The sequence below is a fragment of the Epinephelus fuscoguttatus genome, linkage group LG2 (genome assembly GCF_011397635.1).
Source record: "Epinephelus fuscoguttatus linkage group LG2, E.fuscoguttatus.final_Chr_v1".
Classification (NCBI taxonomy): Eukaryota; Metazoa; Chordata; class Actinopteri; order Perciformes; family Serranidae; genus Epinephelus; species Epinephelus fuscoguttatus.
In genome coordinates, this window is record NC_064753.1 from 44,552,493 (window position 1) to 44,577,045 (window position 24,553).

The 24,553-nt window shown below is 41.4% G+C and overlaps 1 protein-coding gene across 2 annotated transcripts; it reads left to right on the forward strand.

The window, feature by feature from the left end:
* The first annotated feature begins 33 nt into the window (after positions 1-33).
* On the forward strand, positions 34-23,786 carry ttc17 (tetratricopeptide repeat domain 17). Of its 2 annotated transcripts, none has more exons than XM_049604326.1 (25): positions 34-242; positions 846-935; positions 2,094-2,263; positions 2,405-2,516; positions 3,986-4,117; positions 4,513-4,622; positions 4,731-4,878; positions 6,105-6,244; positions 6,897-7,057; positions 7,344-7,456; positions 7,677-7,829; positions 10,035-10,141; positions 10,381-10,537; positions 10,730-10,801; positions 11,727-11,951; positions 13,067-13,286; positions 16,666-16,785; positions 17,201-17,496; positions 17,624-17,777; positions 17,894-18,014; positions 18,318-18,477; positions 20,018-20,101; positions 20,503-20,622; positions 20,744-20,887; positions 22,595-23,786. In XM_049604326.1, exons 1-25 carry the CDS (start codon positions 72-74, stop codon positions 22,724-22,726), a joined length of 3,612 nt encoding a protein of 1,203 aa, XP_049460283.1. In that variant the 5' UTR covers positions 34-71; the 3' UTR covers positions 22,727-23,786. The 2 variants fall into 2 exon arrangements, with proteins under 2 accessions (XP_049460283.1, XP_049460274.1); XM_049604317.1 differs by having other exon boundaries at positions 10,026-10,141; positions 22,595-23,785.
* Positions 23,787-24,553: the final 767 nt, after the last annotated feature.

Below are 24,553 nucleotides of genomic sequence, written 5' to 3' on the forward strand. Positions count from 1 at the left end.
CTGCGGGCGCGAGCGCCGCCGCGTGGCCGGAGGCTGAGCACTGCTGCCACAGAGCAAAATGAGACAGAAAAATGGCGGACCTCAGGAAAATCTGTCCTGAGTCTTTGCCCTGTCGTGTCAACTATTCGCGAAAAACGTCATTTCAGGGGAAGATTTTCATCCTTCTGTGCATTCTTATAGTGGACTCCGGAGGAGCTACGACACACTGGGTTGTCACGGAGGATGGGAAAATTCAACAACAAGTATGACAGTTAACGCTTGCTCATTGACCTGCTAACGTTAGGTGGCTAGCTTGTAAAGCTAAATTCGTTAGCATTAACGGTAACGTTTTCCTTATGCGGTTTGTTAACGTAATTTCAGTGGTTAATTTGACCTTATCAAAACGTGTTTGCCGGCTCCGGTAACGTTACATACTACGCAACAATGTAACAAAAATATTTTGTTTAGCTAAGTCGGTTAGCTGACAGCAGCTAACTTACCTTAAACCTGACGTTATCGTTAGGTGTTTGAGGTCAAGATGACCAGTATATTACAGGCCTATGTCAACATCCGCGTTGGAAACAGCTCTTTAGTAATGCGAGACATTACGTTAATGTTTGTTGGTGGCAGCTGCTCGTGTACAGCTGTCTTCATTTAGAGAGGCAGAGCGTGTTGATGTTTATGTGACAGCAATACCTCCATCTGAAAGTATGTGTATCTGAGTTGAACACACTAACGTTACTTCTAATATGACTCATTTAAACTTGAATAAACCGTCATATCCTTAGATTAATCCGCTGGTTGCACTTGCACTTACGTTTACTCTATGCCAGTCCTTACTGCACTGTCCATGTCTTTTGTTTCAGGTTGATTCACCTTTGAATCTGAAACATCCACATGACGTTGTGATCTTCATGAGGCAAGAGACTCGTGTTAACTACCTCAAGAAACTGGAGGTGTGTGTGTTTCCCTTTGGGTTCTCATCCTGTTGATTCTGGTTTATGTCTCCCAACAACAGAGTTCATTGCCTTAAGATAAATTTGTGCAGAAAGGAGATTACAGTTTCTCAACTATGTTGAGAGGAAAGACCATTTTCTTTTATTTGGAATTAGGGCTTTGACGTATATTGATAATATATTCATATTGTGATATGAGACTACATATCGTCTTAGATTTTGGATACTGTTTTATCATAAGTGTTGTCTTTTCCTGATTTAAAGGGCTGCATCACAGTAAGGCAGTGGTTCTGAAATGCCATGGGATTTTGTGATAATCACACATTATTATAGCAATATTCAACTGGGCCTATACAAAAGGTTATGAATACATTTTAATTGACAGTATGTTGTGTGCACCCATTTCCTAATAAAGAGGCAAACTTTAATTTAATTAAAAAACCCGTCATGGGGAACCTATTTGTCACCGCTCGTGCATGGGAATTATAAGCAGTGACACATCAAAAGCCCTAATTGGCAGCCAGTGTGAGGGAAGATAACATTTAAAAGGAGAAATCAGTGAGTGTGACAATGGATCGTTTTATTGTACAGAGCAAATTACAACAAAGCACAAGTGAAGATGACCTACCACTGAAAGGAAAGAGAAAGAAGAACTGTCAGTACAGAGTATCAGGAAAGCTCACAGTCTTATTTTTATTTTTGTTGTCTGATGTTATAACAAAAGTGATAACACATGTTATAGAGGTGATAGTGCACAGATATAAATGTAGGTGTGCCTTGAGATTTTGGCTTGCCCTTAAGTGTGCCTTGAGCACAAAAGTTTGAAAACCACTGCAGTAAATTGATGTAATTTTCTGAACTTAACAGGCTGCTTTAGCTTTCTATTATTTGTCTTTACCCACTTATCATTCTATCCACATTACTGATGGTTATTTATCAAAAATCTCATTGTGTTAATATTTTGTGAAAGCATCAACCATACAATCTCAACATCAAGGTATTTGGTCAAAAATATTGTGATATTTAACTTTTTCCATATCCCCCAGTCGTATTTGGAACACAGGTACTCTCTATAACTACTTGAGTCACTGATAAGTGTTACACTGTCAACTGTCCGTTTCTTGTGCTTACTAGTTCTCACTGGTTATTGTTGTGTAGAAGCAGCTTGTGGCGCAGAAGATTCATATTGAGGAAAATGAGGACAGAGACACAGGGCTGGAGCAGAGACACTACAAAGAGGATGCAGACTGTGTAATGGCTAAGGTACCTCTGGGAGACCTGGACCTGTATGATGGCACTTATATCTCCTTGGAAAGCAAAGACATCAGGTAAACTAACCTCAATAAAACAAATCATTGCAGACATTCTTGCTATCTCTACAGTGGTTAGGACATCATTTAAATTTAGTTTAATGTCTCTCTATGATGAATGTGTCATCTTAAAGCTATTTTTCTGCTGTCCTCCTATAGCCCTGAAGACTATGTGGATTCCCGGTCAGCCCTGCCCCAAGATCTAGAAAAGCCTGACTGTGCGAAAGCGTTTGATCTACCATATAGTATCCATGCTTTCCAGCATCTCAGGGTGAGTTGAGGCCAAACTTGTTAATTGGTTTGCTCAGAGTGGAACAAGATGAGAATGACTCACAATCAAAAGAACCATCTAAGTTGCTCTTATCACCCAATAAGTATTTGGTTTAAATTGGTATGCTGACTTAAACTTCTGTTTTTGAGCTGGTTTACACTGTAACTTTGTTTTCAGGTACTCTCCATTCTCAGATTTATGTTGAATTGAAACTCTTTAGTCACGTGTGCTTAACATAACAGTTATTGTTTAAATAAGTTTTCAGTTTTATTTTTAAGTGTTAGCATCCTGTTTGATGGAGCTGACATTTTCAAGTAGTGGTCTTTTTACAGTTTCAGTGGAAAATTTTTTGAACAATGTAAGAACAGAGACATACAGGAGAGGATAATATACAACCAGAAATTGGCAGATATGTGATGATTATCAAAAATGGTCTTGATGGGTGGATCTGAGGGTTTTGCAGATTTTCCCTATTAAACAGTCAGCTAACAGCAAAAACAGTCATATTTCTTAGTTCTTACTTCTGGTACAGGGTTACTGAAGCATCAGCTAGTCACAAGAGCAAGTTGAGTATGGACAGAGTTCAAGAGCACCAAAGATAAAACAGAAGCTGGCCATTTTCTGACATAGACTGAAGTGTCAGTTTATGAAGACTGAAGTGTGAATTTCTCAGAAAGGGAAGCCCAGCTAACCTTAACAAATGAAATGCAACATTGTTTTTGTCTTCAGTAATGTCCCTAAGGGCTTAATTGGAAATACAAACTAATGGCCCAGAGTGGAGGCAGTTTCATGCCAGTAAATTACATCCTGATAATCAAGGACTAAGAAGAAGAAGGGGAGCTCAGAGAAAAGCTGGTTTTGTTTCTGGACAAAAAGCTAAGCTTTTGTTGCAGTTTATTAACAAGGCTGTTTGTATGATATCTAAATGTAGGCCCTTCATTGGGACATTTATATTCTGCAGCCCCTTGAGCAGTAAAGAATGGGGATATGCAAATCACTGTAATCTCATGATCTCAAAACAACATGATTGTATCTCAAATTTGCATTCAAGTCCAGCAGGAGTTTTACAAATGCGGCCCTGGAGTAAAGATTAAAGGGCAGTGGTGTTTTTTGTGGGCAAGTAACAATAAGTTAAGTTGCTATTTTGTTACTGTCAGAGTGGAAAACCCAGATCGCTATGTCACTTTTCATTTCGTCACCCATTTACTGCCTTTACTTGCTTTATCGGGTTAAGAGTCCAGTGGGCGGTCTCCAGTTTGTCATAATTATTTGATTACAGTTGCTGAGACATTTATTGTATGTGCTTTGAGAGTTGATATGCTGTTAACTTAGTTGTAAAACACTTGATAATTGCATTTAGCCATGTTGTCAGGGATGAGATCATTTGTGCAGTGTGTATTATGCACACAACAGAGATGTAGCCTTGCCAGAATTCAAAGTAATTGACTCTTCCCTTCTGTCTGTTCCAGGGTGTGCAGGAGAGGGCAAACTTGACCTCCCCGCTGCTTTCAAAGGAGGATCCCATTTTTAGTTCATTGTCTCATAAGCTGGGCCGTAGTGTAGATGAGGTGGGCCATCGCATCCATCAAGGGTTACAGAGGGTAAGGTCTGCCTGTACAACTCAGCTTCTCTAAACTGTGTAAATATTCCTTTGCAGATATTGAACAAAAGCAAGAAATGTGTGCAGGTTAGATTAAAAATAAGCCTTTTTTATAGAGATAGTAAAGCATGGAAAATACTTCATTTATCTGCCTCCTTCTCAGTCAGCATCAGAGCTGACACCAGATATTGAAGCAACAGTCATTGCCGGGACAAGCCCAGACCCATTTACAGTACTAGCAATTCAGCCCAATTAGACATGTGACAAAGATCCATTGTTCAATGCAGCAAAACTATGTTGGGAAAAACAAAGATTCCACAGAGATGTTACTGTTAGCCGTTATTCCTTGGAAGTATTAAAAAAAAATGTGCACTTCTTTATGATTGTGCGTTCCAGAACTCATCATCCTGGGTACTGTACAACATGGCGTCATTTTATTGGCGTATGAAGAATGAGCCTCAAAAGGCAGTGGACTGTGTGGTGCGTGCTCTGCATTTCTCCCCAAGGTACTGTCAGGCTGGTCAGAGGGCCACTGCAATTGTATGTTATTTATTGTATGCTCACAGGTGTTCACATTCTCATACTGTGTGTGTGTGTGTGTGTTGTACTTGTAGGCAGCACAAGGATGTAGCCCTGGTCAACATGGCCAACATCCTGCACCGCGCCCATTTCTCAGCAGATGCTGCTATTCTCGCCCACGCTGCCCTGGACCTTACCTCAGACCTCTTCACCAGCCACTACACCTTAGGCAACATTTATGCTGTAAGTCAAAGAAAAAGAATTACAGCTCAGTAGGCACGTGGGCTTAGACCACAGACTTGGCATGTGGTTAACCATTTAGTGTGGTGTTAACTGTTTTGTTAAAAGGACCACAGCTGTTTCTGCAATTTGTCAGTACACTCTTTTGCAGAAGCTCAGTGCTATGTGCGCCTGTATTTTAGGGCTTCCCCCTGAAAGTTAGAGGGATTGAAATTGTCAGTTGGAGACCTCTCAGTCGACTTGACTCAGTCCAGCAGTTGTTTTTTGGCAGCTTCTGGGGATGTTTTGGGCCTGAGATGTAGCTGCAGAGTGAGTGCTCCTTGCTTTCAAGCTGCTCTTCAGCATAGGCTGCTGCTGACCCAGAGGAAGAGAGGCTTTGCCCATCAGGCTCTGAGATAACATTATCTTCTGCCTTCTGCTTAGAAATGGTGAATTTACAGCTCACAGCAACACAATACAATACAATACAGTCTCTGGCTTTTGTTTGATATCTATTGTTGGCAGAAAATGTTGTTGCACATTGCCGATCCGTCGTTAGCTTGTTACATGAATGTCCCCCGCTGAATCCCCTTCAAACTCTCAAACTTTATATGGAAAAAAAAAGGAACAAATAGTCAAATACTTGTATTGAACAGCCAAATCTGATTCGATTTGGCCACCTGTTTTGACCTACCAATGCAAACTTTTAGGTGTTTGGGAGGAAATATATAGCTAATTAAAGCCTTCCTAACTAAACTCTAGTTAGCTTGCCTTTCAATCCTTTTCTTTCCGTCCTATGATTGCTACAGCAGCTCACAGGAGGGTTATGTGTACCTAAAGTGCTGGCAAACATACTGATAAAAACTTTTGCTAACTAACCATCTGTAGTTGAGTTTCAGGGTTCCCATAACAAAAATGAGACAAAAATTATCTGTCAGCAATCTTACTGGTTAATGTGTATAAGCGATACTATCTTCTGAATGTAAAGGTACAGCGTTTATACAATAAATAACAATCTGTTTATATCTGTATAAGGACTTAATTGAATCATCTGCGTCTTACTGGACTCACGCTGCAATTTGAGTCCCCAAAGCTTTTCACCAGCATGTGGTTCTTTATACATGCACTGATTTTCGTCTGTTTAGTTCTTTTACTTTTGTTTCAGTGTGATTGGTACTGGAAAAAATCACTGTTTGACCTCTGCTGTATCCATGGTCTGTTTGTCTCCTCTTGTATCGCTGTCTGACCAGATGCTTGGGGAATACAACCACTCAGTGCTGTGTTACGAGCAGGCACTGCAGGCCCAGCCAGGCTTCGAGCAGGCCCTGAGGAGAAAACACGCTGTGCTCTGTCAGCAAAAACTGGAGCAACGCCTGGAAGCGCAGCACAGGTAGACAAGCACTCATACATACACACTCTTAAGTACTTTGGTTGGGTAAGATAATCACTCTCACCATATCTAGACATTTTCAAACTTGTCCCATGGTGCGCAACTGCGACACAAAAATTATAACTTTCAGCTTACCAGTATGTTACAGGTTTGATCCTGGGTAGGGTTATCTGAGAGGCTTTTCCCCTGCTTTATTTTCACTGGAAAGTTTAAATGTTCCATTACAAATGACTGGTAGAACTTAATTTGTAGTAATTTGTAGAAAGTATTCCTTACAAATGGGCTCTCAAGCTGTTAAACATTTTAGAGTACCTGGGACTGTCCACCATATTTCTGTTTCAACAAACATTTGTTGGTCTAAAAGTTCCCGAAAATGTATCATGTATGTATCAGTATAGGGATTTTTTTTTATTGATAATTGTAAAACCGAAATGCTTTGGTCTTTGGTCTCTTTGTGGTTAGACCTCTCCATGTGGCAGTCAGAGTATGTAAGTAAAAGAAAAGTCCTTGGAGCTGACAGAGAGCCAGTGTGGATTTTGTGTGGATGCCAAGGCTTTAACTTACCGTAGGTCTTATGGTTGTAGTACGATCATGTGGTATGCTTTGTTTCCCATCCTGTATTTCCCTTCCTCATTTTACTATATATTTTTAGATCCCTGCAACGGACACTGAATGAACTGAAGGAGTACCAAAAGCAGCATGACCACTACCTCCGCCAGCAGGAGGCACTGGACAAACACAAGCTGTTGCAGGAGGAGCAGATCCTGCGCAACATTATCCATGAGACCCAGATGGCTAAGGAAGCCCAACTTGGTAAGAAGCCATGCACATAGAACTGAGGACACTTAAAACAAGATGAGAGATGAGACAGGTGTTCTGCTGTAAAGTGATATGTGTCAGTTTTGAAAAAGGTAAAGCTTTACCAGAACAGAAGTAGCAAAGCTGTAGAGTCGAGATCAGTGTGATTGTTTGGAACTCATGAGAGGCAAAAGTAAGCAAGCTTTGTGTGTGAGTTGTTTGAAAAGATGTCACATTAATCTAGCTCTGGGTTTGGCAGTTCAGAGCAGCACCTGAGCACTGTGTTTTATACGTCCTCCAGGGAACCATCAGATGTGTCGGCTGGGTAAGCAGCAGCGCAGCCTCTACTGCCCCTTTGACCTGCCTGTGCGTTATCACCGTGGCGATCTATTTGAGCATGTCCACTATGTCCAAGTGAGTCTTTGGAATATTATGACATACTTGGTGATTATTGTATAGTTTTTTTCCTGCATAAAGAATTTTAAGGGAAGCCACACTAAACAAATTCCATGTCATTATGGAAAGGCCCTGTCTTTAGTTTTTGTGGATATTTTTGCAACCAGGGGAACGTTACACGTGATAAATATTCCTTCAGTTTCTGTCTCTCATTTCTTGTTTCTGTCTTTCTCCACAGTTTGGGGAGGAGGTATCGGTGGCATCCAGCGTGGCACTTGTGTCAGAGCGTAACTCAAACCAGACAGCAGACAGCCCCCAGCTCCATCCCTCTGTGTCTGGAGACCAGGACCCTGCTGCTGCCCTCTGGGGCAGCCATCAGGATTACACACAGGCAAGACAGAGAACTACATTTGATTGATTAAATTTACTGCAGAGTACGCCATCAAATTAAAACCAAAAGGAAATATGATACATCTGCAATGCTAATGCACAGTTAGCAGAATTCAGAGGCCTCACTGGACCTGCCAAAGAAAGTTACTGCTACTGTAGAAAAGAAATTCTGGATCACATTTTGCCTTACATAGTAAAAAATAGTCAAAAAATAGTTGGGAAAAAGTTTGCGGTTTAAGTGACTCATTGCAATCTAAATGTTACTTGAGGGACTGATTAATAGGGTTGGGTACTGAACTCAGTACTTTTAAGGGTACCAACTGAATTCCATCGGACTTACCAAGTTCCAATTCACGTTATATCAGTCAGTGCCAGATCTGGGTACATGAGAGTGCATCTGAGTGAGAGAGAGGCTACATCAACCCTGAAGTCTGTTTAATCACAGAGTCAGTGTAAGGGTGGGCCGAACACTCACTGTAGTATTTGTAATGCAAAATGAAAAGCTGACTTGGGCAACTCAACAGCCTGATTCTAGGCCGCAAGTGTGTCAGGTAAATTTTTTTTACTTGCACGTCCCATGCAATAGATACACCCTCATTTTAATCTGCGCAGCTGTCTGTACCTGCGTTCAGGCTCACGTCTCGGCCACATCTCACTGGTGTAACCATGACCATAAACATTTAGGCTTCAGGTCTGGAGACTATCCCAGCTACTACGGTGTGACCTAGGCTGGGTACACCTTGGATAGGTCACCAGACTATCACAGGGCAGACACATAGGGCTCTAGTTTCCCGGCGCGGCGCAGGGTGGCGAACCCTGCGCAGAGCTAGTTTCAAGCAGCGCAGCCCGAGGTGCGCTCAGTTTGGTAGTTTGGCAGACCGAGGTGCGCTGAGATGGGTGTGGCGGCGCAGCAGGGGGAGGTGTCGACAGATCCAGCTTGGCGCAGTGACAGTTTCGTGCCAAAAGGCTTCGCCGAAGGTGCACTAAAAGCTCGCCAGCTGAAACCAGGTCTACTGTCAGCGCAGGGGGAGTGCAGCCGGTATAGGCCGAAGTTTGGCTGACCGGCGGACAGTGCGCACACGTCACCAAAACCTCACAGGCAGGTTTCCAGAATATCAGGCACATTAACGATGTAATAAATACCCAAAAAACCACTATTCAATGCAACTATCTGCAGTCAGCACATAAATGTATCTCTATATCGACTGTCCCGTCACATCTGATGTCAGATCAAAGGGGATTGGCACTGTTTGGCATGTTTGGCACGTGTAATGGAAATCCAACCTGATTTGATTAACACAGCTGCAAACTAATGAGTTCACATCCCTCTCAGCCACAAACAGCCACAGCATCAGATAGAGAGTATATATTCAGCATCTGTCATCTTAGAAAAGTCAAAAGAAAAGAAACAGAGTGAGACTGCGAGAGAGAAAGAGAGAACGCATGCGCGCACGAGAGAAATGCAACATTAATTTACAATTGTGGTGACCTCCTCCCAGGCTACCTTTGCATCATCAGCCCGTGGAGGTCTGCTCGCAGTTCCGTATATTCGGACACTGCGAGCTTGGACCTCCCGGACCAAAACATCAGTTTCCTCCTGGGAGAAGTTTGGCCGTCTGACGCTGCTGCTGTCTTCTGCCATGGTGAATTGAGTAAACTCTCATTACGCCTTTGCGCAGCGCATTTAAGGGCGAGGAGAAGGGCTTATTTGATTGGTGTGATGTGTGTAAAACCCACTCCACGCCTTCTCTCCTCCCTCTTTCTGACTTGCGCAGGTAGGAGGGACGGAGGTGGGAAAGAGGAGTAGCTGCGTCAGGCGCACGGTGTGCCAAACTTGCAAAATCCGCCTGGCCACACCCAGTTGGCGAAGCGCAGGTGCACTGCTGAAAAATTAGCAGAATGTTCTAAATAAATGATGGTGATACTGAGAAGTTAGGACTTAGTTTTTACAACTGAAAATACTTTTTTGTTATTACAGAGGGAGTAAAGTTATGAAAAAAGGTACCGTTGAGTACTGGTACCGAATTTTAGCTACCATTATCTGTTTGAATATTAACAGTACCCAACCCTACTGATTAATAGTCTGTTTGTTTTTTGTGTAATTATTTACAGACATATATTTCAATGTGATAACATGAATACAATTGAACCATGCAGTTGTTTTGGAGAATGAGAGCAAACTGTGTTTTTCCTTAAGGACATACAGAGGATGTTGTGGCCTCAGAGGACTGACTGTGCACACGAGTACCCAAGTGTCCCCCCTGCTCACCTGCTGCCAACCTACTACCTTCCACCTGAAACACTGGGCCTCAGGTCAGTACACATTTCTCGATGGGGGGTATTTTGTGGGTACATTGTAGCAGCATTGCTGTGATCCAGTTGAGTTTGAAGTTTCTCAGAATGATCTTCAATACTGCAGCAGACACAAAGCAACGAATACTGATTTAAAGCCAAGAGACAGAAGAGTCAGCTTGTGTCTCCAGAGTTTTACATCAAAACATACCACATAAAAATGACTTGCGAGTGAAGTATGTCTGATTGTGTGTTTTTAGCTCAGTGGCAACTCTCCTCTATGGGAGCAGCAGTCCTCCTCTGACGGTAGCTCTGCCAAACTGTGATCCTGTCCCCCAACCATATCCAGCCCTCCTGCCTGCCTCACTAGACTGGCCTCTGGAAGAAAAGGAGCTGCCAGATCCCTCTGCCTCCCAGGTATCTGTCTGCCTGTCTGTTTATAAGTGTGTGTGATTTGAATAGGAAAATAGTGGTGATGGATGCAAAATGTTCACTATGTTCACAGAATTACTATCACAACTATCTGTATGTTTATGTTTGTGTTGTCTATGGGATGTGGATCTGTGTAGAAGAGTATCAAATCATTTATATGACTATGTGTGATTACAGATACTGCAGTTACGTAGTGGAGGATGGACGCTGGAACAGATTGGATCCAGAATAGCTGAAGCTATGAAACAAGTAAGAGGGCTCCTCACACACATTTCTGTCTTAAATGACTGAATGCAAATATACCTTTTTAGCAAGGATGTCCTCATCAAGTATTTTGGCCCCCTGTGGGAGTTATTGTGACTACAAAAACACTCAGTCCTCGCTTGGTTGTACAGGAGTGTTACGCAGTAAAGCTTCATGTACTTCCATAAACGATCTTTGGCAGAGCACAGACACTGGCTTGCAAAGAGCACACAAACCCAACAACAGCCAAGTTTTATTTGAGCCCGCCATGAACTCGCTAACAGAATTAATGTTAATTAGCAAAAGCTGTCATGACCTGCTGCCGGCAACATTTGTCATTTAACCTGTGAAAGAGACGTTCAGCTGGCTAAAACTAAGAAGCTGCTTCCTGTTTTGTTCACTGTTCTGTGCTTATGAGAAAGAGAGAGGAGAGACGACAGATTTGTTTTCATCTGAGCTTACCAGATTTTGCCACCCCAGGTGTCAGCACTTAGTCAAACATTGGTGCAATAAGATAATTTTTCACCTTCACACACTAATTTAATATTGCATATGGAGTGAAATTCCTCAACTGTAGAGAGCTCGGCTGAAGGGGAGCCACGGTGCAACACTAGCAGGCTGAAGCGGACAGAACATAGAGTTTTGTAAAGAAAGGCTATTGAGCAGCTTTATTTTAGCCATTACTGGTACGTTAAAATATGACAGGATTTTCCCCAATATTGATTCTTCGGTGCATATCTATCTCTTTGAAAGGCAGTACTCACACACTCAAACCACAGTTGGCACGTTCAGAAGAATTCATTACATCTCATATGTAAGAATGTCATTATGAATCATTTTAATCCCTCTAAATTGCTCTCAACTGCTGTCGTCTAAACCCATCTTAAGTCTTTCATTTTCAGAGCTAACAGAAGTTTGTTTTTATATATAGGCTACTGTACCCCGCTGGCAGGTCTACAATGAGGCAGCTCTATTCTGGCGGGCCAAAGGCAATGGCAGCCGTGCCCTGCAGTGCCTGCGCCAAGTGTTGAGCTCATCCCCGCCTTCCCACCGCCTCTTGTCCCTCACCAACGCCGCCAACCTGCTGCTACACCATGGCCTGACCACCCACGCACAAACACTGCTGGAGCAGGCATTGGCTCTCAATGCATCAGAGGTAAAGGCTAGCCTGCTGGGTTTTACCCTCATATAGTTGCACAAAAATGCTCAGTCACATTTACTTTACAGCTTTGGCCACCATATTGGGTTCATATATTTGTTGACAAAAACAAGCAGACCTTTAAGAAGACACATGCTTCAACTTCATACACAAATTTCACTGGAAGTTTTGATAAAACCTGAGCAATACCATTGTAGTCATCACCCTTTTCTGATGAGAAACAGATTCTTATCCATCAGGTTAGCCAAAAAAAAAAACCCTTCCCAGTCCTGCCATCACACCACACATGCATGAGATCACATCACAAGTTGGATCTAATAGGTGAAAGGACAAATCAAAAGTTTATTTTAGCCTTTATATGACGTGTCTGGAACAAAGCTTACTTCATCCAAAATCATTACCAGCAATACAAGTTGGCATAGAAGATACTCCACTCTGAAAACTAGCTAAGCAACATTTGAATGCCACATCATGTTCAAACTAAGCACATCTTGTAACGACCACTTACTGTCAGTTTTAAGCACCCTGCAGTATATTGTGCCATGTGGCGAAGTTCTCATCATCTCAAGGTGGTTCCAGGAACATGAATATGAATTTAGTCCTCTTAAGTGGCGTGCTGATTTTCCACATTTTAAGCTAAAAGAGTACCTTGGGAAGATTTAAAGCATGAGTGTGTGGCCAAAAAATGTGCAAGATCTGCAAGATGCTATTGAGTCAGCATGGACTAAAATCGATGGGGAACATTTCCAACATCTTGTTAAATAAAGCTATGAAAAAAAGAAAAGAAAAAAACAGAGACATGTAAAAGTAAAAACAGGTGTCTATACAAAGTTTGTTGATGATATACCAATTCAGGAAGCACAGGTAGAATATATGTAAGAACTGGAGGTGGTAAACTAGAGTGGGGAATGCTGATATCTTCATATGTCACTCAATTGCCACAAACTGTAAAAGTGTAGTTACACTTTCTTAAAAGATGCATGTACATGTGCATGTTTTGTCTTTACCTCTCTGTAGGACGTACCTACACCTGCTGAAGCTGAGTCACTTTTCACACATGCCACCCATCAGCTAATGTTCCCCTGTTTTTGTTTTGCTTTCCCTCCCCTCAGCCCCACACCCTGCTCAGTCTGGTGAGCGTACAGTTGGCCCAGGGCAATGTGACAGGTGCACTGGCCTTGTTCCGCCACATCCTGGTGACGGCCCTTTCCTCCTCGTCTGCCTTCTCATCCTTCGCTGGCTGCGAACAGTGTCGCACCAGCCTACCTTTGCTGCGCTGTCTGCAGTTCTACCCCTTTCTTTACAACCTTTCACACCGACAGCCCTGCTCAGGTACGTTTATCAAACACACATGGCGCTATTTCACTCCCTCTCTGAAGTATAACTTTTTCCTTAGAATTGTATTACTTGTAGTGGTACTCTCCCTGATTTTGTTATAGCAGGCAGTTAACCTGTGAACTGTGGCGAAGTGTCAAATCATCAGTATAAATCTGGGATAAGAATTAGGGATTTAGAGACATTATTAGAGAGCTATACCAACTTGAAGAGTATCTTTTAAAGAGAAAACTTTCTTGACTTTTGAAGGCCTAATAATTGCATTGTTAGACTGTGTTTAGGCCAAGCAAGATGTTGAAACATTTGCAGGTTTTTCATCGCTGACCTCTATGTACAAACATGCAAGGACAGAGCAGTGATAAGCATTATTTATATCTAAAAAAGTTGTGGTCAGATGTATGACCATATCTGAATATGTGAAACATTTTGAATCAATACATTTGTGAATGTGTAAAAATACTGTAATCAAAATAAGTTGAATGTTGAATATATAAACAATATCTCAACAGCTGCAGCCACAGACCAACAGCAAAGAAGGCTCACCTCATGGCTCCCTGATTGGATAGTGAAATGATGTTCCTGATTGGATAAACAAATTATATGTTAGTCTGAGCATCCTGACTGGCTATTCAGGAGGAAGTGTGAAAAGTGGGACAAAAGTATTTGCACTCGTAGTTTTATTTTGGCACTGTAAACCTGGAGTTCATACATTTTTTCACCCACAAACTTAAATGTGTAATTGCAAAATTTTTTTTGTTATTTTAAATGGTTGTGCCAATCTTTTTTATGCGCTTAAACTTTGGAAAATATTTTTGCAAATCATTTTTATTTGATTGCAAAATGGTCATGCACAGCTACAGATCTCCTTTTGGTTTCAAAAATTAGTTTGTCCAAATATTTTTTACACATTCGGAGATTTCAGTATAATTGTACAAAATGTTCTCACACGTTCAGATATGGTCATACACAGCTACAGTACTTTTGACCCTATTTTGTGTCCATACATTTTTTTTTATTATTTTCTTACCTGAGCTTTGGCATAAAGATATATAGATAACAAGTTGATTTAAACAAATCAGTTTACAGTAGCCCATGTTCTGATTGATTTCACAGCTTGTCACTTGTAAACCCACGGTGTTATTTCACTTTTAAATTTGCGTATATTTTATTTAGTCTGACATTACTCGATGCAAAATGTTTGTACCACAATGTGTAAATCTGGTGGCATTTATTAAAGGCTGATAAGTCTAAATTATTGTTTCAATTGCCAAAAATCTTTTGTTAAATACATGTCTATGCTAAATTGTCCAGCTCCAGCAACTACCTGTGTCAAGCTGGAAATTAGCCATGGGCTTAAAATGACCTTATGCGCTGTGGGCCCAGACAGGTTCTGCACTTTTTTAATCTTTAACTCAGAAACCCGGCCATGTTGTCCCTAGAAGCTGAACAGTAGCTGTGAGAAACAAGTAGTATGTTGTGCTTCTGATGTGAAGAGAGACTGCACCTACTTTTTTATTCATATCAGTGGGAGTGAAGAGAAAAGTGCTTTGAAGTGGGAAATTTTGCCACTCAATAATTTAGGCCGTAGAAAATAGCTGATGCCAAATTTAGAAGGGTCTATATTTTACTCTCCAAAGCTAAATATTGCTGCCTTAAAGCACGCTGAATGCAGGAGGTCACAAAAGTACTTATAAAACACACACCTACCTCAAGTTAGGGTAAAAGTTTAAATACAAAAATATACACAGACATTCTCATGTACAATTGCTGCAGTTTCTCCAACATGTTTGACTCTGTATTGTATTGTCAAACAAATTGTAATGATTTGGGCTCTGTAAACAACATCATACAAAGAGTCTTGCTCAGTTGCTAACTACTGCACTTGAGAAATGGCTCCATAGCCCAAGATATCATTGTAGACAAGCTAACAAACAACAGGAAAACACACCAGTACAACAAAGAGAGCTATACAGGGCTGCAACAATAGCAGCATTCTCACAGCACTGCGGTGTCTGGAGTTATAATGAAGAGCACGCTCTCATTATTACTGTCTTAACAGCCCCATCCCCTTGTTATCTTTGAGTCAACATTTGCTACTTGTAAAAACTGTGTCCAGCCTGAAACAAGTCTTGCTGGGTTCAGTGTTGTAGTATAAGAAATAAAAACATCCCTCATATATATCATGGGTCTTCCATAGCTCTTATATGAAAGTGATATCCAGATCTAATGTCTTCCTGGCAATAACTGTCGTTTCCAAGTTTGGAAAAAATCGGAGCTTTGCTAGAGTAAATTGAGACCATGAATGCAGTCATCGGAGTGTAGAGAGAGAGAGAGAGAGAGAGAAGCTGAAGAGGGACTGATTTGTTTGTTCCAAAAAAACAAACACAGTTGCTGTGTCTCAAAATATAAAATGCATCACTTTCTGTCAAGGAGAGAATTGTTTCCAGGGAAGAGCTGGTGCAAAAGCTTTCATCATCTGACTTTGGTTTGAACCACGGTATCGGTCAGTGACAGAGTAGTAATAGGAGTCATGTTTGTAAAGAAAAAGTTGAAGGTTACTGGGCAAGGCAAATTTATTTATATGGTACATAAACAGCGTAAGGTACATGCATTTTCATTTCATACTCAAAGGCAACCCAAAGTTCTTTTACAGATTAGTTAGGTAAAGTCAAAGTTTATTATAGCCCAATCAAAAAGCATGTCTTAAAGGGCAGTACCAATAATGATTACAATTCAAGTTCAAGTCTTAAATTATTCCTGATGCACATTATAAAATATCTGCAAGCAGGGTTCCCCCGGGTGCTTGAAGTAAGGAAAAAAAATCTAAGAAACAAATAGATGTGGGTCTTTGTAAGTTCTTGAATTGATATATTTTGTGCAAGAAAAGAAGTTGAAGTTTATTTTTCTTTTATCGTTAGTAGTTAAGTTACATTCTGCTGTCTGCTGCATGTGTGTCTCCAGCAGTTACGTCACTGTTTCACGCGCCACCTGCCACCACCTACACAGCATGATTGAGAATTGTTTACACTTTCAAGCCTCTCTCTCTTTTTAATTGTCTCTGAGCTTCTGTAAAGCCTGCTAGTTCTCATTATGAAATTGCTCAGTGTTGTAACAGTAATTAGCCTTGATCCAAGTCTCAAACTATGACATGTTGGATCCTTAAATTTGAGATAATTGAGCCTGGAAAGTCCTCAAAACGTCCTTTAATGTAATTATTATGAAGGTGTGGGAACAATGTGCAAGTATATAGTAACAGCATTTTAAAAAATGATCATGAATACAGTTTAATTGTCAGCTAATACCTTTTGGCTGCAGATCTACTGTAAGGGTACAGTTTGAATAATAATTGTGCTTCACTGAACTTGTGTTGATCCAGAGGGTGGTGTCTGCATGGCTGAGAAGGACCTCGGTATACAGCTGGAGGAATGGGAGGGCAGCGAAGAGAAGCAGGATTCACCAGCCATTGCTGCTATGGAGGACTCCTTGCTCTTTGAAAGTAAGAAAATGATTTACAGTGACAATAAGAAACAGTCAGGAAATGTATGCATGTATGTATCCAACATGAGCATACAAGATTTTACAGCAATGGCCTTATTTGCTACTTTATAAAATTCAGGTCAAAGATTGCAAGCATGCTCACTTTTTGATATATGGGCATGTCTTGGTCTTGGACTTGAATGTGCATTACTTATTTAATGATGTCCCGTCATGGTATAATTGCATCTTCTTGAGCTGACTGACAAAATGTCATTGGGAATAAGACCACAACAGTCTCAGTCTTAATTTGCTGCACTGAAAAATATGTTTATCAAACTCCAAATAGTGTTTTTTTTTCCTGAACAAAATGCTCATGTAGCTCGACACCACGCTAATTTATTCTCTGATTTCTCCTGTTATTCCCCACTTTTCAGAGGTTATCCTGGACAGCAACGGGTCAGGTGAGGCAGCCGGACAGCAGCGGGCGTCTCCCTCAGCCTCAGGAACAGCTAAAACAGCCACCCCATTTGGTGGTGGAGGAGTGGAAGGGGAGGAGGAGTGGCAACTGAAGGAGGACCTAATGGGAGCCTTTGAGGGAGCGCTGGATGTCGGAGGCAAACGAGGGGATCTGCGAGGTATCCGGGTACTAAAGAATGACCGTGTCATGGGTGCCCGTGCCGGTGGTGGGCCATGCTTCGGAAACTGTGAGGATGATGAGGGAGCTGAGTGGGTAAGTGTGCATGGCCGTCCTTTTCACAACATAGAATTATGTTTGAGTTCAACATCTGCGAGATCTCAGGGACTGATGTGACTGAAGTGTGTGTAGCTGAACTGAATGAGTGACTTCTATTCATCAGATAACCTTCCAGGTAAAGCGGGTTAGAAAGGCTAAGGTGGATGGGACAGAGAGTGTTGCCAGCTCTGATGACGGCCAGAACGGAGAGTCGCTGCCTGGAGGACACTCTGTCTTAGAGATAAGTGGGCCAACCATCCCATCGCCTGGCCCCTCAGGTACCACATACACCTGTAATATTTTCTACACCAGCGTGATCACAGAAAGAGCACTGAGGTGCTGGACGTCACCCAACTGAGACAAATGTTTTGTGAATTTTCGTGTTTTTGGGCAGGCCGCTGGAGGGACTACACAAGTCTTGGCTGGCCAGGGCCAGAGGAGTGCCAGCGGACACGAAGGGTAGACCTCACCACTGTAGCTAGTACCTGGTTGGCAGTTTCTGCCAAGAACATCGAGTAAGACTCTCACTCTCCTAATCATGGTCACATTGTTTGTTGTTGTTTTTCTCACATAACTGGAAAAATAATATCCGCAGAGCTTTTAAAATACCTTAAAAATGTGTGGATTGTCTTTAGCAAATATCTCAGTAGTTAGAAATAGAAACATAAACAGCAAACCAAAGGAAAAAAGAAAACATTACTGCCTCATTGATGTTCTTGCATCACAGCACATCAACAACCAAAATTCACTAAATACAGTTTTTAGTCTTATGTTTGATTTCCCATTCTGTCTCTTTTTTTTTTTTTTTTTTTTTTCAGCATCACAGAGCACATAGACTTTGCCACTCCACTCCAAGAGCCAGCTGCTGAACCTTTATGCAACGCCAACCTAGCTGCCAGTATGCACACCCTTGACCACCTAGCAGGGGTGGCCAATCGTGCCGCTATCCACTACACTGGAGAGAGCCAACTGCGTGAGGTGAGCTGTGGCCGAAGCCATAGATACTCTTTATACTCCTCCTTTACTATACCTTAAGTATAGGAGTATATAACTAAGGAGGTCCACAGCTTTAACAGGTTTCACAGTTAGGGCTGAGCACCATTTATATTCAAACCAATACAGGTACCTGGAATTAGGCACCATCCCTACCACCCTGTCAGTCTGTCATTAGGGCATAGCATAAGAACACTCTTGTTCCTGTCTGAAGAAACACCTTCAACTGTTGTAAAATAGTTGTGTTTTATTGGGCATCAATCTCACATTTACGCACAGACTATCAGGAAAAAATAGATTTGAAGCATAAACGTTTCTGGTCGTGGTTACGCGTGAGAGATGCAGCTTAGGAACAGTGCTGCACAGCACCAGTCTGAACAGCTGCATATATTAAAATAAGCATATCTGTTGAGTGAGATGTGTGAGTAAAAAATTCGTGTGACACAGTCTAGACACAAGGTGGATCACCCTAACCAACTTTGCATATTGCATTACAAATATCTGTGTCTGTTATGAAAAAGTTAAGCCACACTTGCAATGGCTTTCGGCTCGCTATTACCCTGACTGAACTTAAACAAACTGCAGGGAGGATATAGTCTCACTCTCATCCAGATGCGCTCTGAGGTACTGAAATTTGGCACTGATTGATTGGCTAAAGCATCATCTAAACTATGAAATTGCAGTTTTAAAATTCCATAATTTTCTTTTTTACCTCTAATTTGTAGATAATTTTAGTATTTTGACTGGGAAAACAAATGAATGCAAAGCTGGAAACCTGAAGAATAACTTGAGATGCAGTTCAGCACTGTGTGTCAAGTTTTTCTAGTCATAAATCTATAACAAACATTGCCAACAAAAAAGTACATAGTTTGTGCCCAAGTCTGTAACATAAAGTGGACATGTCTGTGAAGGGGAGACACATAGGTATCCACAGAACCCATTTCCATTCAAATATCTTGAGGTGATAGGTCAAGGGACCTCTCTGAAAATGGCCGTGCTGTTTTTCCCTCACCAAAATTTAGCCTAACTTTTGAGCATTATTTAATGCCCTTCCTGAGAAGCTAGCATAAGGTGTTGGTACCACTGTATTCCTTAGGTCTTCTAGTTTCATATGATACCAGTATCATCAAGCTAACTTTAAAAGTCAGCAGCCTATGACCTTTGAAAGACAGGCGTTGGCAAAAATAGCAGCACGCAATTTAATGTGTTATATTTGGGTGCGTTAAAGCTAACAGGAGGTTTTGTTTTTGTGCTGGGTACTACAAAAGAACAGCAGGTCCAGCAGGGTATAAAGTAGTTAAATTCTGAAACAGCCACAGTTTAACAGCCAAGACATTTATAGGTTGATTTAAAGATCATGCAACAGGTATAGATACTCTAAAGTGGAATAATTATTTTAGTTTATAAAGAAAATATAGCATAGTGTGATTGACAGTGAAAGAGTCAAACCATTATTACATGGTCTGAACAGCCCCACTTCTTAGTTAACAGTCTCACATGTGTCTCTTCTTGTCCTAACCCCCAGGTCCTGCAGAACCTCGGCAAAGACAAGTTCTCTCCTCAGTCTTTTGAGCAGGTGGGAACACGTATCGCTAAAGTACTGGAGAAGGTAAGAGCTCTCACTTCTCTTAGTCACAGAGAAACTTTTGTGTTGAAATAATCAATGTTTTGACAACTTAAACATCACGTGAACATGTTTCATTCCTTTCTACAATACTTAGTTCCCTGCTACACTTAACTACTATTGAAATGCCAATGTTTAATGGAAAGGATCAGATCAGATGACATTTTACATTGTGTGCTATGTAAAAACATTGAATTGCACACACACTTGCTCATTAACCAACTCTTTAAAGCTTTGCTGTCAGTACTACTCAAAATATCTTCAGCGCCCACCAATATTAGCAACGTCATGGCTGTGCATAATTTAGCAGTAACACCCAGCCATTGTAACACCCTATCGCATCTTTAAATTGTACTTTCATCCCCCTCCTTAATGTCTGTGTGCAGAATCAGACATCTTGGGTATTATCCAGCATGGCTGCACTGTACTGGAGGGTCAAAGGTCAAGGCAAGAGAGCCATTGACTGCCTGCGACAGGCCCTCAACTACGCTCCCCATCACATGAAGGTAAGTTAGACATCAGCTGTTCCCAGCAATAAACCCACCGGATGCTTACACTAAGTAAATTATTGTTTCTGATATAAAATAATAATAATATTCTTTTTTTTTCTCTTTAATGCCGAACCAGGACGTGCCGCTTATCAGCCTGGCCAACATCTTCCAGAACGCTCGGCTATGGGAGGACGCTCTCACAGTCGCCCGTATGGCAGTAGAAATCGCCCCGCACTTTGTCGTGAACCACTTTACCCTTGCCAACGTCTATATAGCAATGGTACTGGCTGCAATCAATCTCTGTTACTGTTTGATCATTACGTGTTTGCTTGTCATGACATGACCCACAGCTCAAGCCGGGCTCAGACATACAGGAGGTTTGGGATGATTTATCCCAATTTACCCCTCTTAACAATCGCAGGAGAGATCTGCTCTGGGACCTTGGTCTGTTCTGATGTTCAGCTCAGACTATCTGGTAATGTGATAGGTCTACAGATCCAATCTGAAACTGCCAACCTGCTGACAGGCTCATCAGGGCTGACCCAATACTATCAGACTTGTTTCATATGTAGGATTTAAATTCTGGCTAATTTTATTTATGATGACATCAGTGCAGCAGCTGACAGTGTTTTCAAGCGAAGGAAAACATTCTAACCCTTGCAGCCAACATTACCTAGCACATGGATGTAGACTGATATTAAAGTCAGGGTTCCCATGGTCATGAAGTTCCTGGAAAAGTTATGAAATTAGAAAAACTGTTTTCCAGGTGTGGAAATGGTTTGGCATTAACAGTTTTTAATATGTATTATATGTTCTTAAACAGCCCAGAACATGTGTGCGCAAAATTCGTTCCTTGTATTACTGATTTAAATTCTAGTGCTGCGCTGTGTGACTTTTTCCATAAATCAAACATTTGTTTAACATGAAATAAATGCATACAAACGTCATTTTTTTAAATTCAAACGCGTCAAATTGTGCTGACACCTACAGGATTTTCGGTTTTCTATCCCCAAAAAAGGGGCGCAGATTTGACGTTTTGCTAAGTCCCCATATATGCTGGTCACCTATGCACCTAGTTGGTTGGGGGAATGTCTGATCGGCAGGTAAAGTTAGCAAGCGCTAGCAGTTTGCTTATCCACCTGGGAAGAGTGTGGGGCGGCTGTAGATCAGGAGGTAGAGCTGGTCTTCCACCAGTCGGAATATCGGTGGCTCAATCCCCAGCTCCTCCAGTCAGTCTCTGGCCGTTCATCGGTGTGTGAGAGCGTGTGAATGGTCACCGAGCAGCAGGCGGCACCATGCCACTGTGAATGTGACTCGTAGTCTAAAAGCACTCTTATTGGTCATGGCTGTATTGCTACATAGGCCAACCTGTTGTAAACTACTTAGATAATGTTACTGAAATGGGCTAAAATATTATGGGAAAGTTATGGAGAAGTTTTAAAATTCAATTGGTAAAAATGTGTGTGAACCTTGTAAAGCTGAAAGTTAAAATCTCACCTCCAGTTCACTCTGAAGAATTGACAACCCATGTTGGCCGCGTCTTCCCAACCATTCTCTCATCCAGACTGATGTAGCTTTCTGCTTTTGGTTTTCCAAGTGCAAAGCATTTACATTACAGGAAGTTGTGGCAACAGGTTGTTTTGTACAAATCTGCTTCCCCATGAGATCACATGAGGTGGTGCGTTCTTGTTCCCTCTGGCACTATAATCTTACCAATATCCTGTAGTGTGTGATGCATGGATGTTTTCAAACCTCATAGTGTGTGCATGTTTCAGATTAAAGAGAAAAATGTCTCTCAAGTTACTTCTTATGTGTGTGATGTGGCCTGATTTCAAAACCAGTTAGGGTTTGAAACTTCCTGTTGTCTGAACCCGCCTTCAGCGCCTCAAGTTTAACCACTCCATCAACTGAAAGTCAAGGCATTTACAAAGCAGAAATGGAAGTCATATCCTCGTGGTGACATGGTTGTTGTGTTTCTTGATGACAGGAGGAGTTTGAGAAAGCAATGCGCTGGTACGAGTCTACTTTGAAGCTGCAGCCAGAGTTCGCCCCCGCCAAAGACCGACTGAGAACCATCCAGTGTTACCTGCTCACCAAGAGGGAACGCCGTCAGCCCTAAACCACTGAACCAGTTTGACCCTAGGAGTTACCCCAACAGACATGCACACAGCAGATAAACACTCAGACACATACACACACTCATCTGAAGACCTCAGATAAGTAGCACAAAAAAACAGTGTAAGAAACTTTCATGTGGTTAAAGGTGAGGCATCAAGATCCATATCCAGTAGAATCTGGGTTCTAACCCAAAGGATTAGGTCTGAAACATCACAGAGTACAACTGTAGATAATTTTGCCCCACAATTTATGTGTCAAACGCAGGACCTCTTGTTATCTAACAATCAAGAAGTTATGATTGTCAGACTTTTTTTTTTTTTTTTAGGTTTGCTTAACTTGCAAAAATGAAAGGGGATAAAAATTGAATAAGGTTTGCAAATTCCAGTTACTTCTTCTGCAATATTCAGATTTTTCTTTGTGCTAATTGGAAGAAAAGCTCTCATTGTTAAAGGCATTTCAGTATTCTGCTATGAGGTGGTGGCATCGAGGAGGTTCACAGAGATAATAACATACTGTGGCCAGGAGATGGCGCCATGTTTTAATGTAACTTAATTGGAAATTTTAAATGACAAGGATGTTTTACAGTATTTGCTTAAGTCTTCTTTCTGAGATGGTGAGAAATGTGCCTCTCAACTCAGAGGTCACAGGAGTTTGACGACGAATATATGCCCTCACTATTTCTGCTTCTTAAAATGGATGGGAATTCTCAGTTTTTGCACTTTTTTCTATATCATTCCTATTTATATGGGACCTACAAACTGTTTGATTTTGCTCCAAGGTAATTTAAATACAAAAGAGAGAAACTGAAATATGCTATTACATTTGCTTCTTAACTTATGGAAATCATAAGGCAGAAAAAGGATTTGCCATTGACCATCTATAAAAAAAAAAATAAAAAATAAAAAAAAAAAAAACTCAAGTGGAATCTGTATTAAATGTACAGTATTAAAGGCAGTGTGTGGATTTCATTAGTTCATTTCTCTGCGTCGGTTATTTGTCTCTTTGGGAAATAAAATGTCAAGTCAAATTTATTTCTGTAGCACATTAAAGACAACATAAGCTGACCAAATGCATATACCAGGCAGAGACCATAAAATCCATGAGTAATGCAAAAACTTTTGTTTTAAGGTTGGTGATCTAAGTACATTAAAAAACAAAGTAAAGAAGTGCTCCTTGAGCTGGGCTGTAAACGACTCAGTAGAGGGGATGGATCCGGTGTGGTGGGGCAGTTTGTTCCACAGACTGGAGGTCGCGTTCGCTCCTGAGCTTTTGCACAGCCTGAAGGATGACCAGAAGTGACAGGTCAGAAAACCTGACTAAGCTGGGACGGGTGTAGGGCATTCAAAGGTCAGATAAGTCAGAGGGAGCTAATCTGTGAAATGCTTTACAGGCAAATGGTAAAGTCTTAAAATTAACTCTCAAACGAGTATGGGGGAAATACAACCGTGTTTACAGGAACCTTGCAGCAGTGTTCTGCACATACTGCAGTCTTGAGAGTAAAGACTGACTCTCAGTAGTCAAGGTGAGCTATAATAAAAGCGTGGAATACTTCTCTTAAAATCTTGGAATGATAAAAAAAACAAAGTGTTTGTATTCCTTGAAGCTTGAATTAAACTGTAGAGGTTGTAGCATTTCATCATTATCACTACAGCCACATGAAATGAGTCCTTGGTTGAAAACTGCTTCATAAACGTGACTGTGACCTTTTTTTTAAGTTTCCAAACTGGCCTCGTGGTGGCACTGTTTGCCTTTTGTAGGCACACTCCTTTCATCAACTCCTACAATCTTTCCCTTGCTGTGCGATCGTTCAAAGTGTGTTCTATATCTG